At 37.4% G+C, this 17,975-nt stretch overlaps 3 protein-coding genes across 6 annotated transcripts in view; all 3 read right to left on the bottom strand.

The window, feature by feature from the left end:
- Window positions 1-4,664, bottom strand: part of LOC117376398 (dual specificity testis-specific protein kinase 1-like) — a 40,254-nt gene extending 35,590 nt beyond the window's left edge. The window contains exons 1-2 of one of the 2 annotated variants that reach the window (XM_033972863.2): window positions 4,472-4,664; window positions 2,558-2,637 (exon numbers count right to left, since the gene is read on the bottom strand). In XM_033972863.2, coding sequence (XP_033828754.1) covers window positions 2,558-2,588 — 31 coding nt within the window. In that variant the 5' untranslated portion in view covers window positions 2,589-2,637; window positions 4,472-4,664. The remainder of the gene's footprint in view (window positions 1-2,557; window positions 2,638-4,471) is intronic. The other variant, XM_055224174.1, reaches the window with a different exon arrangement.
- A 1,210-nt stretch (window positions 4,665-5,874) lies between these two features.
- On the bottom strand, window positions 5,875-9,431 carry b3galt8 (beta-1,3-galactosyltransferase 8). Its single transcript, XM_055224172.1, has one exon. It carries the CDS (start codon window positions 9,415-9,417, stop codon window positions 8,353-8,355), a length of 1,065 nt encoding a protein of 354 aa, XP_055080147.1. The 5' UTR covers window positions 9,418-9,431; the 3' UTR covers window positions 5,875-8,352.
- A 2,552-nt stretch (window positions 9,432-11,983) lies between these two features.
- Window positions 11,984-17,975, bottom strand: part of tncb (tenascin Cb) — an 81,548-nt gene continuing 75,556 nt past the window's right edge. For all 3 annotated transcript variants that reach the window (XM_055224167.1, XM_055224168.1, XM_055224166.1), the window contains 8 exons: window positions 17,701-17,844; window positions 17,097-17,230; window positions 16,885-17,017; window positions 16,066-16,217; window positions 15,887-15,983; window positions 15,269-15,430; window positions 13,943-14,106; window positions 11,984-13,030 (listed from right to left, as the gene is read on the bottom strand). In XM_055224167.1, coding sequence (XP_055080142.1) covers window positions 12,920-13,030; window positions 13,943-14,106; window positions 15,269-15,430; window positions 15,887-15,983; window positions 16,066-16,217; window positions 16,885-17,017; window positions 17,097-17,230; window positions 17,701-17,844 — 1,097 coding nt within the window. In that variant the 3' untranslated portion in view covers window positions 11,984-12,919. The remainder of the gene's footprint in view (window positions 13,031-13,942; window positions 14,107-15,268; window positions 15,431-15,886; window positions 15,984-16,065; window positions 16,218-16,884; window positions 17,018-17,096; window positions 17,231-17,700; window positions 17,845-17,975) is intronic.

Raw genomic sequence — 17,975 nt, 5'->3', positions numbered from 1 at the left:
TGAGATCGTATCAAATGTGCATTAGAGCTGGCCGCTGGTATCAATTTTTCAATAAATATCAAGTTTAGCCCGTGAATTTGTTTCAGTATTTAATTTTGGCCCACTGTGCATTTGAGTTTGACACCTGTGTAGTGTCTTTAATCCAATACTGGATCGATACACGCAGCCAATTTTGATTATTATTATTATTACTCTAAACTCTTGTATTGTCTATTCTACATAATTCATGGCTCTACTAGGGCTATAGTGATTAAAGAAAATCGACTTGTTCGAGATGCCTTGTTGACTGTTTAGTTGGTTAAAAAGGAGGCGTGGCAAATGGCTCTCTCTCCTGCAGGTGTAGTCTGCAAAAACAACTATTTATTCAAAAATGTACTTGGAAATGGTGTATTTATATGTAAAAACATACATTAACTCCCATATCATCTTCTAACACACACTATACATTTCTGCTGTTAGGCCTATAGGTCTACGCTGTGTAGTACAAAATATAGTAAGGAAAATATTAGAGATCGAACTATTTGTGTTTTTTTCATGGTTGATGTGATACGATTTGTTTAGAATACAGAGCAACCAATGGCTGATCTCGATACAACATATAAGGTCGATTTTGATTATTTTTGTTCAATTATGCAATTTAAATTGACTACAAACTGATCCACAGCCCTTTTTACCACAAACCTATAAGAGAGCTGTGTAGTCATGTTTTGTGCAGCTATCTCTTCGTATTAAAGTGTTAATATAAAGCTTTGGGTGTAAGGTCTAGGCTACAAATCACCCAAAACAAAATATAAAAAATATTAAAGCCGATAGCCGATACGCTAAAAAGTCTAAATATCGGCCAACCGATATATCGGCCAATCTCTAGAAAATATCTGGTGTTGTGCTACAATATATCTGTCACTATCTCTATATCTCTGCATTCTCTGGAGTGAAGCTTTCACTAAGGCTAAACAGTGAAGGGAACGTTTACTAAAATTTAGCTAATTGGTTGAAGATGTAAAGATTTTGAATTAAATAGCATCATTATTGAGTGAATCATAACACCAGCGATGAGGGAACGTTTCATGTGTAAAAGCTAATAAAAAAACAATAAGACAAGATCAGATTTTTACAAAAAATATAATAAAGAAAATGTGCAGCTCAGCTCACATTTTTGTGTGTGGTAACAATCTTTTGGCAGTTTTATCTTGTGAAATTTTGCGGCACAAGCTCTTGTTCTAGCACATATCAGGTAGTCATTGACTGGGCTTCCCCTTTTAGTGCATAGTCAAACAGACACACAGGTGCTGCATAGAGAGGATGAGGCTCTGACGCTGCTGCGCTGTTTGCTACTCTGGTGTCACATATTTCCTGTCTACTCCTACTGTCAAACACTCATACATCTTATTTAGACAGCACAAGGACTACGGCCTGTACTGGGGCTGCAGTTGGGATTAAAGGCGCTCTACCTCTTTTTTACTGTCTTAAAGATGTGAAATACAGAACTAGCTCACTTATCTTATGCATTCTAAGCGTCATAATTATTCACCATGACGAGTCTATAAGCGCTTTTCACAACTTTCAAAAGTCAGAGTGGAGTTTTGCCATGACAGTAAAGCTAACAACAACTAGCATGCTGCCCCTGCACTTTCTGCTTATTGGACGATAAAACACTTAAAATTAGATGCAAACAGAACACAGCGGGCTTGTTTTGACCTCAAAAGTTGCTTATACAATATATCTATACCGGGGAAAGTGTATTTATTTATTCCATGTTTGTCCACACTCCATACTGCGGTGGAGCTGGCTTAACATATTTGGGTAAATCTTGTGGTAAGTCTTTTGGCAAGTGATTAATGTAGTGGCTCTATAAGAATTTGAACAGTTGGTACATTTATATAGCCAATAAAAACCTTAACCTTATTTGACCTAAGCCTTTTTTGCATAATTTTCACTGTCAAAAACTGCACCGGTGTGAACAATCAGAAAAAAATCTGATGACTAACTCAGATGTAACTTTTTGTAGGACGTACCAATAATCAAATCAGATTTTGGCTGTGCATGTAAACATAGCCACTGACCCTTTCTACTGTACAACAAATACAATTATATGTTTCACAATGCAATTTACAAGCTAAAAAAGTTAATATATGGCTAAAAATAATAATAAAACTGGCAAAAAATAATAATAATATAGTTCGCAAGCTCATATTGTTCACCACTTAATGGAATTAGTTAATCATTAATCATGACTCTCGGCCTGTATCAGCTGGCAAACAAAAGTAATTCTACGAGCAGATAAAAATGCACTTTTGAGGTTTTGAGGAGGATCCCAAATTCTGGTTGAAGCAAGGGTGTGCTAACTTTTCATGAGTTTTCAAGCTATATTGAAACTAATTTAAACCAACAGGCGATAGAGCAGTGGTCAATACTGTGTCATTCAGATGGAGACATTTAACAGTTTGGACAGCCTCTCCAAAGCTTTAATAAGACTTGGTTATTTAGGTTATAGTGAAAGAATTACATGAATTTGCAGTACAGCCTTTTATGTATAGTCAAGATAGCTGGTACTTACTCCATTGGTTTACTAAGCTATTCATGTGCATCTTGAGGACTGTGGTGGACAATGGACAGGACTGGACGACTCTATGGACACTGGGAATGAAGGACAAACACACAGGACAAAACATGAGCAAAGCACCAAACAAAACAAAACACTCCCACATGAAGCTGACGACGGGTACGCAACAATATGACTGACAGTGTGACAGACAATTACATTATTCATGTCTATTCTAGATAATATCAAAATGCATCTATACTGCTAGCATAAAGTGCTAGTGCTGGGAATCACAGGAATCACCTCATGATACAATCCTGCTTCTCCCCCATAATGCACATGATCACCTTTGACTCATGTTAAACAGTACAGCTAACTTTTACATTTAAGGTTAGATTTATCTACATTTAAGGTCAGCGTTTAAAGCACCTCGGTTTTATGGGTATTTAACATAAGGTGAGCAGACGTCCCTATTTACCCGGGACAGTCACAGTTTTGAGCCCTGTGTCCCTTGTCCCAGCAGATTTATCCAAGAACATTGATTTGTCACAGTTTTATTCAAGAAATGTCCCATGTATCCCTATTTATGATCAATTTGATACCCGCCAATTGTAAAGAGGGTAATATTGTCTTTGGGTTAGATAAAATACAGAAAACATATGCTTGAAAGTGACCAGAACAGAAAAAAATGCACTCAGTTGTGACTAAAGTCTCTCCGATTATACTGACTCACAAGATATGTGAATAAGTCATGAATGGGCCGAGTGCATAATGATATTCTTAATGATGCACTATTTTCATAACACCCACCTAGGGGTGTCCCAGATTTGGATTTAAAAAATCTGCTCACCCTAGTTGTACATAATCTCTAACAAAAGTTAGGATATATATTACACTTTCAACATGTAAATATGCAATACTGTACAGCAACGAGTGGACAATTCAACTTAAAAACTCACATATAACTTCAGTCTGTACTGAAGACAAAAAAAAAGGTTGTATTTTCTGACCAGTGTGTCTAATGTTTTATGTGTAGAACTTCAAATCCAAAATGTTAGTGCCATATGAACCATCGCACGCTCTGCTGGTGCCCAGAGCCAGGACTAAACACGGGGAATCAGCGTTTCAGTTTTATGCAGCTAAAACCTGGAAAAATCTTCCTGAAGATGTGAGACAGGCCTCTACTTGGACAATGTTTAAATCCAGGCTCAAAACAGTTCTGCTTAGCTGTGCATACGACTGAAAGGTTTCATTCTGCACTTTTCTCCTTTAATATTAATTTTATGATGATTATTTGTGATTATCCATGGTTTGATTTGTTGTATTGTGATTTTAATGTCTTTCTTACTCTCTAAAGCACTTTGAATTACCTTGTGTACGGATTGTGCTATACAAATAAACTTGCCTTGCCAAATTAATATGCAGTTGTCTACAAACTATGCCATAAACTACAATGAATTTGCTGAGAATTTAAGACAATGCAAAAGGGCAGTGGATGATAATGAGCATTGAAGCAGCACAATACACTGCAATCAAATCATCTCAAGGGGCTTATCCTCCAAATAAATACATTTTAAAACATGAGTTGGCAAAATGATCAAGTCGCAAAGGCTGCAATTATTTAGATGATAGAATGTCGCCTCAAAGAACAAAAATATCCTATCTTCTTTAATAGAATAAATCTTGTTGTACCTGTAGTTCAGACCTCTAACAGTACGCACAGAAATGCATGGGATTCTTGGAATTAGTTTCTCATTTCATGTCAGTATTCTCTCAAAAGATATTGCTCCCTGAATTGTTTACAACTCTAAACAGAATCCTATTTTTTTTTATCCTTTTTCGCAGCTCTAATCGCAATTGCAATTAAATGTTCTTTCCAAACTCGTGCAGCTCTAATGAACATAATAAATCATGTTTCAAACTACTTACGTAGACTCCTGCGTCGTGCGTAAAAGAAACAGTTCCACGTTTAAATTCCCCGTGCAGAAAAAAGCGCCATGTCGCCTTCACGTTTTATATCCCGTGGGTAAAAAAAAGTACTTGGATTTGTTTCCTCTGGCAGCGTAAGAACGTGTCTAGTAGCTTCATACAGAGGAGGAGGAGGATGCTTCTCGTCTCGGTGTAACGCGACTGAAGCTCGTGCAAAACTAGCGTACGTCGCGTTGTCTTGGGGACAGCGGCGCAGCGCGTGACTCCGCCCACGTGACTCCGCCCACGAGGACAGTCAAGCGCTGTGCGTAAAGAGTCCAGGGTTTCCCAAGCAGAGGTGCAGGGTCATGTAGTAATACTCAAGGAATTTACAGGACGTACTGACAATATTTCTATAATTAATAATAATAATAATAATAATAATAATAATAATAATCATCATCATCATCATAATAATAATCATAATAATAATCATAATCATAATAATAAACATAATAATAAACATAATCATAATAATTAAAAAAAATAATAAAAAAATAATAATAACAACAAATTATTTAAAGCAGTGAGAAAAAAAAAATTTATGTAGTAATAATATAGCTTTATTTATTTTAATATAGCTAATGTTTGCACCTTGGTAAGGATTTCCATGGTCCATAATTTGTTTAGAAGTCCTTTGTTTCTTTTTTCTACACGTTTTCAGCAGATCAGTTATGTCAGATGAAGTTGGAGTAAGGTTGCAAAAAAAAAAAAAAAAACTAAAACAAAAAAAACCCCAACTAAAACTAAAAAACAAAACAAAGCAATAATAATAATAATAATAATAATAATAATAATAATAATAATAATAATAATAATAATAATAATAATAATAATAATAATAATAATAAAAAGAAAAAACATATTAACCATCCAATCAAATTTCAGATTTTAGAATGTGGTTATGTTTCCTTCTCATTATTGATTTGTCATGAAATAAGGTAAATGCACAAAATATTTAACCTGACCATTTCAGTTAGAGCCTGGAACCATGAACTGACTGTATTGCAACAAACATCTATATTTTAACAGTATTCATTTCAGCTGCCCCCATCTGTATTAGACAGCACTGGCCCATAGAAAGTTGTGATGTCAAAGGAAACCCAGCAATTGGGATTTAAATCACCATTCATCACTTTGACATTCTTAAAAAATATATTATTGATTGAACCAGTGAAGAGATCATTTCCAAAGTCCAGTTAGTTTCAGTTAAATTTGTAAAAAATATATAAAGGCAATTTTCTCCAGTTGTAGATTTGCATTACAATAGTCTACTGAGGATTCTGACCCATGCATCCTCACAGCCTCATCACGAGTGGTAAAAAAAGAAAGATAAGAAATAAAAAGAAACAACATTTGGTTAGTACATTTAATGTGTTCAAATCACATAATAGCTTGGAGACAATCCAGCATAAAGTAATTAAGGCACAAAATAATCACATGCACATGTAAAAATAATTGGTACAATAATAATGAATGCACATGCTACATGATTGTATTTTAAGCAGGCTTTAGCTTATACTTTGAGCCTAGCACAGCATTTGATATAGTGGCACGTACAGCGTTATACTTTGAGGTTTGCAAATCCTACCACCTGCTGGATACAACCAAGCATTACAATAAAAAGACAAATGGCTTTGCTTACAGCAGTGCAGTTAGTCTGTGTTCAAAAAGGCATAATACAATCAGCATACATTTAAAAGGTACAACAGCTTTGGTTTACAGCATTTAGTGTTACCCATTACTACTTAAATCAGCAAGTTAGACACCTATGGCTTTTTCCTACGTTATAGTTTGTACATTCAACATAGAAGACAATTTGAACAAGTTTTAGTTTGGTTTCAAGTGAGCATTTAGGCATTGTTTAGGCATGTTGCATGAAAGATTTAAACAAAATAAACTATCAAAATAACAATCAATTTGGCGTGGTATGTAACTTTTTAGCTAAAAAAAAAATAAGCTAAACTAAAAGCATTTTGGTTGTTTATTGCACTGAAAAACATGCATCCTTAGTGCATCCCCACAAACCTGATTCTTATCTGGGCAGGAGGAGGGAAAATGTTGTTCTTTTAGCTATAGCTACAGTAATAAAATGTGTCTAATGTTTTTAGAGCATGATTTTAACTTTCTATTTCCAGGGAATCATGTAGGTGACGTGCCACCTCCAGAAAGTTACATACTGTTCCTTTAAGAAGGTACATGACTCTATAGAATACTGTCAAATGCGTAGACAGGAGGAAGAACACAAATGCTATTGTTCATTATTATACGTTTAGTGAATATACGGTACAGGGGTTGGCTCGTGAATATATGGTACAGAGGAGGGACAGGGAATGTGATACAAACAAGTGAATATAAGGCATATAGAAGGTTTAGTGAATATATGAGTAGATGATCGCTTAAACAGGAGGCTCAGAGGAAGATCAAAGAGGAGACTTAAGGATGCGGTGAAAGAGGAGATCAAGTTAGTGTGTGAGAGAGGAGAGGATGCAGAGGTGGAGGTTAAGGCTGTAGGCAAGAATTGGCTAATAAAAAGAAAACAACACAAACTATTGAAACTTTGGTAAAATTGGGCACATTGGGTTAAAGCTACAACTAATTAATAAAATAAATCTGACCTCAAATAAAGTTTTTTAGGCACATTGTAGTATTATTGTTCAGCTAGAATTTAAATTACTAGGCTAAACTATATGTGATTACAGGTCCAGAGATGGGCCTGTAAAACCTTAGCCTACCCTGTCTGCACAAAGTAAAGAAACACAGTTAACTTCCTATTCATCTTATACATCAATGCAACAGTAATTAATGAACCTTCCACGTTTTAGCTACAAAACATAATTCATTTTCGAATAGTGCAACTAGCATACTGATCATTGGAAAGTCCCTGATAGTGTTCAAAAGTTCAAAAAAGTTACATGTAACACACTCAAATTGGTATTAGAAGTTTGGAGGTGTTGATATAAACATAATCAGGCACAGAGAAGATTTGTGAATGCATAAGTTGAACAAAGGTGCACTATGGTTAGCACTGTCACCTCACAGCACGAAGGTCAGAGCGTTTGCATTTTCTACATGTTTGTATAGGTTTTCTATAAGCGCTTTGATTTGCATCCCACTAAAAAGCACAGTGTATAAAAGTACAAAAGTGTCACATATAAGAGACAAGGAATTAAATCTCGTAATGACCAAAATGACAAGATTGCAGATACAACCGGGAGAAATGGGTTTCCTTTGGCTGGGCGCTCCCTTAGAAATAGGGTGAGGACACGCTGGAGGGACTATGTCTCTTGGCTGGCCTGGGAACGCCTTGGAGTCCCACCAGAGGAGCTGGAGGACGTGTCTGGGAGTCCCTGCTTAGACTGCTGCCCCCACAACCCGGCCCCGGATAAGCGAAAGAAAATGGATGGAATTAAATCTAGTTAATGAAGAGGTCTAGTGTAAAAGAGATTAATACACAGTTTGGTTTAGAAATTACTCTGATGCTAACAGGAACACAATCAAGGTGCATTATGTGGCTTTTCTGGCGATGGAGAAGTAATAGCTTTGCCAAATGTTCACAGCAGGGCATGGAAAATATCAATCTCCATGGAGACAAGCAGGTAACACCACCAGGACAAATGGCAGGTCAAATGTGTGGAGTGAGGCGTCTCTGCTTATGGTAAGAATGTATGTTTTTCCAAGGCAATAAAAACACCCGTAATTGAGTAATGCAAGATAGAAAAGTTTACAGCATTCCAGCCAAAGCAATACGATCTCCATGGAGACGAGCAGGTCCCGGATCATCCATTAGAAAAGTTACATAGTGCACCTTTTTTTTAACATATTATTTCGTATTTTTGGTCCTAGCAGTTTGCATTTCCGTGCGTAAAATCCCTCCACGCTTCTATCAGCTTTGACGGACTAAACCCATTTACTATAATCAATTTAGCAAACCTACACCGATCATACTCCAGATTCCTCACTTCAAAAAGACTCGTTACCAAAGGCACCAGGCTGTACGCGTACTCCGGCCGCACCTCCAGCAGACGCAGGCACAACCCCACGTACACGTCCTCCAGCGGGATCACGCGAAAGAACCGGGACGCCAAACTTATTCGTCCCGCGAGGTCCCACGAGAAGACGTACCCGGCTCCGGACACGTACGGGGGGAACGTGTCCTCGGGGTACTCTTGCTCAGATAGATGCCATTTGCTCTCGCTGTTGCGTCTCGGCGCGCCATCGTTGATAACCGATCCAGTGATAAAACTCCTTCTTGGGCAGAACTTGAGGTAGTCTTTGAGATAGAAAACGTTCACAAAAATATCAGCATCCACTTTCATGCCGTAGCGCGTCTGTGGGCAGTGCACGTCGAGCCAGCGCATCATCATCAGCGTTTTGATTGTCAGGTTTTGGTAGCTGTCAATAAAGTTAATTTGGATGATATCTCCATAATTTTTTGATTCTTCTTCAACTTTATCTTGTATTTCAGCTCGTTTGGAACTGTCCTCAGGTAACCCCAGAAAGAACAGTGTCAAAGTGTCCACTCCTGGAGCACCCCATGTTTTACGCACGGCCTCTCGCGCTGCGTAATTGTGAGGCGCAACCGGAACGAGGAAAACAACGAAAATCTCAGTTCGGTTAGAGCACAATTGAGGCTGATTGTGGATGTATGTGTACGTTTGAGGCGATATGAGTTGATAGTCCTTATCTGACAGCAAGGCGGGTCGCGTTAGAGATTGTTTACTTCCTCTAAAAGCGTAAAAAGACCAAATCAACACGGCAAACACGGCGATTATTCTGAACAATCTCCATGGAAAACCTCTCTTCATTGCAGGAAGTGTCCAGACGGCATAGTTTGTCCCGTTTTGGACCAGACAAATAAATGGTAATACTGGTTTGACTGCTGTAATTTCCGGTTGAGTAAGCATACGGAAGCACACGCCACGCCCCACAGCAGTGACTGACGGGCCCCGATGGCACACCGCTCGGCCCGGGACAGTGCTCCTCAAGGGGAGTTCACTGGAGCTTGAGAAAGCGAAAGAGCAGGTACGTGGTGAAACACTGCCATCGTTTGGATAGGTTGGGGAATGCTGGTTGGTTCTTCATGGTTCATCTTAGTTAAAAAAATAAATAATGTATGAATCATTTACTTATTGTTCACTATGTTCTTTCTTTCTTTCTTTCTTTCTTTCTTTCTTTGTCAGGAACCATGTACAAATTCATGAATCTTACAAAAGAAAACATGATTTGTACCAGATTTAGCTACTGCTACGTGAACACACATTAAAAACACACATTTCATTACAATTACATTATAAGACAAACAGTTCATCATTAACATTAGCAGTAAAATACAATAAATGTCCCCTTGTCCCATACAGTATGTTTCCTACAGTCCATACCAATATAAAAATCATTATGTGCAGGTTTTTACAGCGACACAGAACACTACAAATGAACTAGACTGATGATGACACATTTGATTATCTAATATACACTTTTCTAGTCAAATTATTCGTATCTACAGACAATTTCAGACTCTCTGGAAGAAGATTACACTGTCTGATGGTTTGACATGAAAAGGCTGAGGATCTTTTTGGAACTATGCAATTTTGGTTCACAGAGTACCGAATGGATATTGGATGGATATATTTATGCGTTTGCCCGAAGTATATCTTATTTTGAAAACTATATACTCCATTTCCTGTAAATGTGATGCACCTTTTTTGAAATGAAATACCATAATACTCTAATGGTGTTGTTAAATGTTATGTATTCACCAAACAATCAGAACCCGGATATTTCCATGAGTCCATAACTGTTGTCGTGATGGTCAAGGTTGTCCCCGTAAGAACATTTTTTCCTCTGAATTTGACACATCACGCCGCTGAGACATGGTCATGTTTTGGTAGCTGTCAATAAAGTTAATTTGGATGATATCTCCATAATTTTTAGATTCTTTTTCAACTTTATCTTGTATTTCAGCTCGTTTGGAACTGACTTCAGATAACGCCAGAAAGAATACTGTCAAAGTATCCACTCCTGGAGCAACCCATGTTCTACACATGGCCTCTAGAACACTGTCAAAGTGTCCACTGGGGACCCATCTCCAGATCTAGAGCTAGGTTTGGTCTCCATCTCCATTCACCCAGAGGAGTTGGCCGATCATGCATGTTTTGGGTTAACGGAAATCTCTAAAATTCGCAGATGAAACCCACCCAGACACAGAGAAACACGCAAACTCCTCACAGAAATGTCCATCTCCATCTGGGAGTGTCTATAATTCCCCAAACACTAATATTACATCCCCTTTGTGTTTTACTTTTCCATTCCTCTTGAATTCAGAATGTTTTAACAACAGCTTTTGATACACCATTCAGCAATAACGCATTTTGCACATCCATGTTACTTTTAAACAAACGTTTTATTGTAATACAGTTTACAGAGAAACACCTGTTTTTTCACCCAGTTATAAACAAACAAAACAATAAAAACAGACTTAATTTACACAGGCATCCGTTTGCCGGTCAGTGGTTCAGTCCTGCCTTCTTAAAGCAGGAGGAGTGGGGTAGGGCAGGGTACAGGACGGGCCTGGAGGAGTTCTTTGAAGCAGTGGATCTCAGAATGTATTTGTTTATTCTTCTTTTTATTTGTTTTTCAGACATGGTTTAGCTCGGGTTGAGTCCTTGGTTTAAATTGTTGATTTGTCTTGGCTTTTGTTCCAATTTGTGATTTTCTTACTTCTGATTTAGGCCTATTATAGATCTTGGGAATTAAAATGTATTGGATTTTTGAGAACCACCGCTCATTAATTTTCGCCCAGCATTATAATTACCTCACTCATGTCAATCCAAAATGGCTTTTTTGTGCTGATAATACCACATAGTAACGTAACATTCGCTTTTCCACATATATTAAAATGGATTCACATTTTGCATAAGAAATAAAAGTCACCACTGCCTTTCATCATCATTATCATTATATACTGAATAAAACAGGTCCTGCCTCGGAGTCATAGCTCAAACAATACAAATGCATCTTTTTCATGTTATCTTAAGCATTTTTTTTTAAACACAATACTGCAAGTGTGATGCCTTCAGGTGCTCATGTTATGGATGGAAACATCGGCATCCACGAGGACACGGGATGTGGAGGGTAAAATACTATTTATATAATCAATTTCTTCTCCAACTTTTCCATCGCTTCAAGGACCAGTTTCACAAAGGATTTTAAGAACCAAAAAAACAATAATTTAATATAAAAATTTCAAAAAGTGTAGTTGTGTGTTTTATGGTGAATGAGTTTTGAAAAAATAAAAACAGTAAAATAAAAGCCACGCAGTTGATTGGGCTTCTGTATAAACTAATAAAACATAATATTGTTACCTATTATATATATTGGCCTATGAAAAAGTTAAGAAATAAATAAGATAACATTTTAAATACATGCATTGTTTAGAGCAGCTAATCTAAAGCGTCCCACTTTTATCATGAGCACAGATTAACAATAAATTAATAGTAATTTTCTATCCTAATCGCTACATTGTAACTTTAAATATATATTTTGGTTGCCTTTATGTCACTTTTAATCTCCGAAAAATGTACTATCGCTCAAAGATTGATTTAAAAAAATAAAAAAATGCAGTGTCTCGCTAACTTAATAAGCCAAGACTTTGATTTGATAGAAAAAAGTGTTCCACAAGACTGCAACTTTGCACAACTGAATTCAAAAAAACAAACTCTACCTACTGATATAGATATTGATTGATTGCAACTTAAGTACAAAAGCTACATTTCACTATTTCTACTACCCTTTGTGAAACTGGCCCTGCTTGGTAAACATGGGGACAATGGGAGAATATAACATGTCACAACAGACAAATGGCATTTCTTATGATTCAATGTCCGTGTGCCATCTGACCAATATCTCTAAATCTGTACAAGTATTATTAACCTGTCTATATTTTTCTGTATTCTGCCTAGACAAGTCCTTTATATTGTATTAGAAACATGTGCTTTTTGCCTGTAAACCTCCACTTAAAATCAAACTTGCAGCCTATATGTTGTTAGCATAATGCCCGAACTGCATAGGGCTCCACCATTGACGCTGCAGTTCAAAACACATGGTAGAAGCCAGGGTTGTGTCTCTTTGGCGCGAGATAGTCCAGTTTGTAGCATGCATGTCCGCACTGGCAGCTTTCCCACGACGTGTACTATAGTAGATCACTGGATGAGGAATGTCTTGCTAAACAGCACGAGGGCAGTGTGAGGAGATCCAGTTGTTTCAAATGGAGGCAGCCGGGGCTCTTGGCAGTGACTTTGGTTGAGTTTTGAGTGAGTTCTTTTTTTATTTTTTATTTTGGGGTATAGTTGTAAAGACAGATTTGTTGTTCATTTGTGGTGGTTGATATCTGCGGATGAGACGGGTGCTTTATGATCGTTTTCTCCTGCCCTCCAGGTTTCTGAAGTTGGACGGTCGGATTTTCATCTCGGCGAATTCGATGGAGTGCTCGTGGCCCTTCCAGTGGAACCAGTTCACGCCCTGAAAAAACCCCAAATGTGAGACGATTGCAGACTTTTGAGTGGCGAGTGAGGTGAGCTAATATATATTTCATTTTTTGACCTAGAACAGGGCTGTCCAAACTACGGCCCCGGGGCCAAATGCAGCCCTCAGACCAATTTTTGTTGGCCCTCATGCCTCCTCCTAAACTAGCCCAATGGATCAGGAGATTTTTTTTTTATCACAAACTGAAGAGATTCTACCTCTATAACCTGAATAACATCACATTGCATTGTGACACAAACCTAAAAATAAACTTACAAGTCTTATTAAAGGTACAATGTCTCTGTCAAACCTGTTAACCACCATTTAAATCCCTGTATCAACACTTGTCTCTGGCCCTCCGCCTCAAATATGTTTTAGCACGCGGGCCCTCGGTGAAAAAAAGTTTGGACACCCTTGACCTAGAACATCGGGCAATTGGAAGATTTAGTTTTATTTTGAAAGTCTGCAGCATTAGCCTCAATACAGAAGAAGCAACGTGCTGTACTCAAGGGAATTTAATTTATGACGACTTTCGCTTTTACCTTGTTATAATCTTAAACTCTTAAAATTCTATCAAGATAAAAAATAAACTTTGCGTTGTGCTTTGTTCATCATGTTTATAAAGAAGTGATTTGATGTGACACTAAATGATATAATATAGCATTTAAAAGGTGCACTGTGTATGTTTTCTAGTGGAGGATTGTCTCAATTGAGATGTTGTTACTTTCCCTAGACATTAAACATCTTCAATATTTTTAATGCCATATTGAGGAACATTCCAGGAAAAACAATTTGCATCACATGGCTATAGACCCCTCACTGGAAAAGTTACTTAGTTCACCTTTCGATTTCATCCTAAAATAAAAGAAAGGTATTGTTTTGTCACTGTCATGTTATTAAAAAGTGTACCTTGCTGTGGCTGTTGTCTCCATAGCGACCCATGAGGTTGACACGGTGACAGTTCTTGTACCAGAAGGCTCCCTTGTAGGACAGGGCACAGTTGGTTACAGCGATGTCATTGTCATGGTCATATGTGGAGAATGGGCGGCCATGATGGTACGTCATAGAGTCACCTGGACACAAGTAGAAAGTTTGAAAAAGACAGGTCAGAATTTTGTGGTAGAATTTGGTGTTTTAACTGTCAGAACTGCAGATTTGTTGACCTGGTTTATGGTTAAAATCTCTGTAATTACTAGACCTATACACACGAAACAAACGAAAATACATCCATGTCTTCTCTGTCAGGACAAAAATCCCCCCTCACAATATCTTAAAGTGGTGCCATTATTCAACCCCCAACTTTCATTGTTGTGAGACGCTACAATATTTATGAGAATTTTGTGGAGCCAATCTCAAACGAATAATAAGGTTCAGCATTTCACGATCATAACTTTGGATATTTCTTAAAAACAGTGAATCTCCTGTAGAGTTATATAGGCCTCTGCCCTCCATCTCAAATAATGACATCATTGAATTATATAATGTGAATGCAACTTTTTAGCTGCAGTACATTATACATAGCTATTTTCACATATGCATAAATCATTTTAAATTGTCTATATTTGACATTTTTTCATCCCACTCCTTTTCAAGCTTAAATAAGAAAAAAATATGTGAAATGTGCATTAAGTTTACTGGATACATGCGTTAATTAATCAGTTTGAAATAAATGAATAAATAGCGTGATGTTTTCATTCATTCATTTATTTAAAATGCTGATAATGCTGATAATTTTAACATTATGAATAGGTTCAATTAAAGTGTTATAGTACTGTATTTACATAATTATAGTATAGTTATAGTACTGTATTTACATAGTACTGTATTTACATAAATGACAACAACAAAATATTGGCATTTGTGTCTGTATACATTATAATGAGCAGTGTATTTTATTTTCTTTTTTTTACTATTCACTATGAATCAGATATTCTGTGTTTGTAATAAAGATTGTATTGAATCATCAAAAAAAAAAAAAAAAAATTATAATATGAATCATTAAAAAAAATAGTACTAGTTGCATAGTAGTATATTCCTCAAAAACATTTTACTTCTACTTTTAATATTTTCAAATACACTATGCTTGAGTAAAACTTAAAAACCAGCCTCTGGCAGTTTTGAATATTTATTTCTCTGACACTACTAAACAAAAAAAGTTATAGTCACAGATACACACATATTAGTTTTGGCTTGATATAGAGTGCGGTAGTGTCTGGAGGCTCGTGTGGTGCCTACCTGCTGTACCGCTGTACCCGCCCACGTGAACCTTGTAGCGGGTTCGGGGCTCGGACACAGAGAACTTGTCGTACTGAGCGTAGGCTGTCTCTCCTTTGTCTTGGAGGTCCACTCGGAGCTCGTACTGTCCACCCGCTGTGATCTTGTGGAGATTAGACAAGCCTGGGGGAGACAAAAGGTACATGAGTTAAAAATATATACAGTCAGCTCTGAGCATTAACAGGAAAAGTCCAAAGAAGAACTTGTAAACTTTGGTGAACTTTGAGACTTCAGTGTCGTTTTATACTATGAATCCTACATACAATTTAACAGATAATAGACAGTAAGTAGTACATTGTATAGTACATTGTAAAAATAGTTATGCCATATTAGTGAAAACAATGGTAATGTAATAATGGTTTATACAGTGAGAAAGTTATAAAGTTAGCTTCTTAAAGCATTTGGGCTCTGTCATAATAACGACTTAAGGCAAGGTGAAAGAAATGCCTTGCTCAAAGACACAACAATATGAAATACTGGTGGCAAACTTTAACTCTAACATAGCCTTAAGTAATTCTCATCTCAACATGATTATATTTATGTACATGTCCACCAAAGTCTGTATCTTATATGACATACCCAGCCAGAATTCATCGTTCATGTCTCCAAATCCAGCGGTGTAATTCTTCCAGTTACGGAAAAACTCCATTTTGCCGCTCTGCCTTCTCAGGAAAACCTACAAAACAAACATGATGCAGAGGTTTATTTAAAAACATGAATAGTGTTGTTATATATTAGTTTATTGTACTTGTACTCACAATCCATCCGCCTCCGTCTGTGGTCATGTCGCAGTACACCTGAAGGGGCTGGCTCTCGTCTCCTCCCACATACACAGTGTACAGGCCTGAGGACGTGTCTCCGTTCAGCAGAGCCTGAGAGCAGTCTTTAGGATGTCTGTACAGCACACCAGCTACAAGCACACAACATACATGAGACTCAGCCAGAGGAGCTTCAAGAAAACTGTACCAAGACACAGTATGTAAACATGACAAACATGACCGATTTGTGTCCCCAGATACAAGAAATCAAATAGATTTTATTGTTAACAGTTGCAATGCTCATTTGGTTTGCCAGTTTCATTTAAAAAGGGACTAAACACCCAAGGCCACATTTAAAATAGAGCTTGTAAAGTGGACAGTGCCTAGAGGACTAAATAAAAGAGTGAGAGGGGAGAAGGGGCGGGATCTGAACATACGAAGAGCAGTGTGATTGGTCTAACGCATTATCTAAACTTCAAACTCTAGCCAGGTGTTTGTAACCAGAAACAGAGTAGTCACCAAGTAGCTGAAATTGCCATTAGCACCAGGGCACACCCATTTTTATACATTTCTGACTATAATGCTGTAAATATATCTAGCTTGCACTGAAATTACCAAAAAAGTACTCAGAGCAGTAAACAATGCTATTCAAACATCATATACACAGTTTAGTAGCAACTAGTTGATTTAGTGTTTAGAGAAAAAAAAAAGAGAAAAAAGCCTGTATGTCTTCTCTATTTGTAGGTTTAGGCAATGGCAGCCCAGGTTCAGTTGTGACTGTAGTATGTAGTGAAGATTACAATTCTTTTAATAACTTACTGGTGGTGAAGCCTGTTGTGATGACTTTGCTCCTCTTGGGTCCAGCAATAGCCTGCAGTTTCACCGTGTAAACAGTAGAGGCGCTCAACTGGGCCATGTTATAAGAGACCGCAGTGGGACTCAGCACCACCTCCTGAAATGCAGACACATAAAGTTTATTTACGTTATGTAGTTATACGGGTAAGGCAGGTTATATGAGTAGAATGACTGACGCGTATGGAGCCATCTGCCTCGGACAAAAAGGTCAGGATGTAGCCGGTGATGTCAGCGCGAGGTGGTTTCCATGTCAACAGGGCTGTCTCAGTTTGGATGTTGCTGGCCAACAGGTCATGAGGGGCATCCACATCTGCACATACATTTAGGCTCATTTTATTCATCATCTTGATTTCTTATGCTAATTTCACAGTCTTATTTTATAACTGAATTTCTTTTGTTTTTGTTTTCTAGAAATATAATTTACATAATCACATTGGCCAGATGACCTTTATTTATGTGATTTGTCTAAATAGATGGAAGCAACTGCCTATGATGAGTTTGAAGTTTATGCCAAATTAACTATTTTTACCTGGTTTATGTGTAATAACTCTGTATAATTTCACTACTGTGAGCTATTTTTTTCCACCACAGCTTCAAAATGTGATTGCATTATTCAATTACAAAAACATAAATTTTATAAAAATGACAATACACACACTGCACAACACATAAATAAACATAGAAGTTTATAAAGAGGATTTACCAATTGAGGATTTACTATTATGAGATTAAATTGTAAATGGCTCATTGAGTGGCAGCTTATATTATTACGGCTCAGACCTGTAGTGAACTCGGTGGTGGTGGCTGCACTCTTGGCTGTGTCCCTCACTGCGTACACTTTCACTGTGTAGTGAGTGGCCGGGGTCAGCGACGACATCTCAAACTCCACCACATTACCGGAGACGCGCTCCATCACAGGCGCCACTAGGGGGCACACACAGCATAAATGTAAGATGTAAGACAGTTTATTTGGTTAATATGTTTTGTAACTTGATTGTTGATTAGTTTCTGAAAGTGTGGGATCTAGAAATGAAAAAAAATTGAGTTACAATACT

The sequence above is a fragment of the Periophthalmus magnuspinnatus genome, chromosome 9, assembly GCF_009829125.3.
Source record: "Periophthalmus magnuspinnatus isolate fPerMag1 chromosome 9, fPerMag1.2.pri, whole genome shotgun sequence".
In the NCBI taxonomy this organism is placed as follows: domain Eukaryota; kingdom Metazoa; phylum Chordata; class Actinopteri; order Gobiiformes; family Gobiidae; genus Periophthalmus; species Periophthalmus magnuspinnatus.
Note: the sequence above shows the minus strand (reverse complement) of the source record. Positions and strands in the feature narration are given on the sequence as shown.

Coding starts and splice junctions, on each gene's coding strand:
- b3galt8 (XM_055224172.1), bottom strand. CDS start 9,417: ATGCTTACTCAACCGGAAATTACAGCAGTCAAACCAGTATTACCATTT.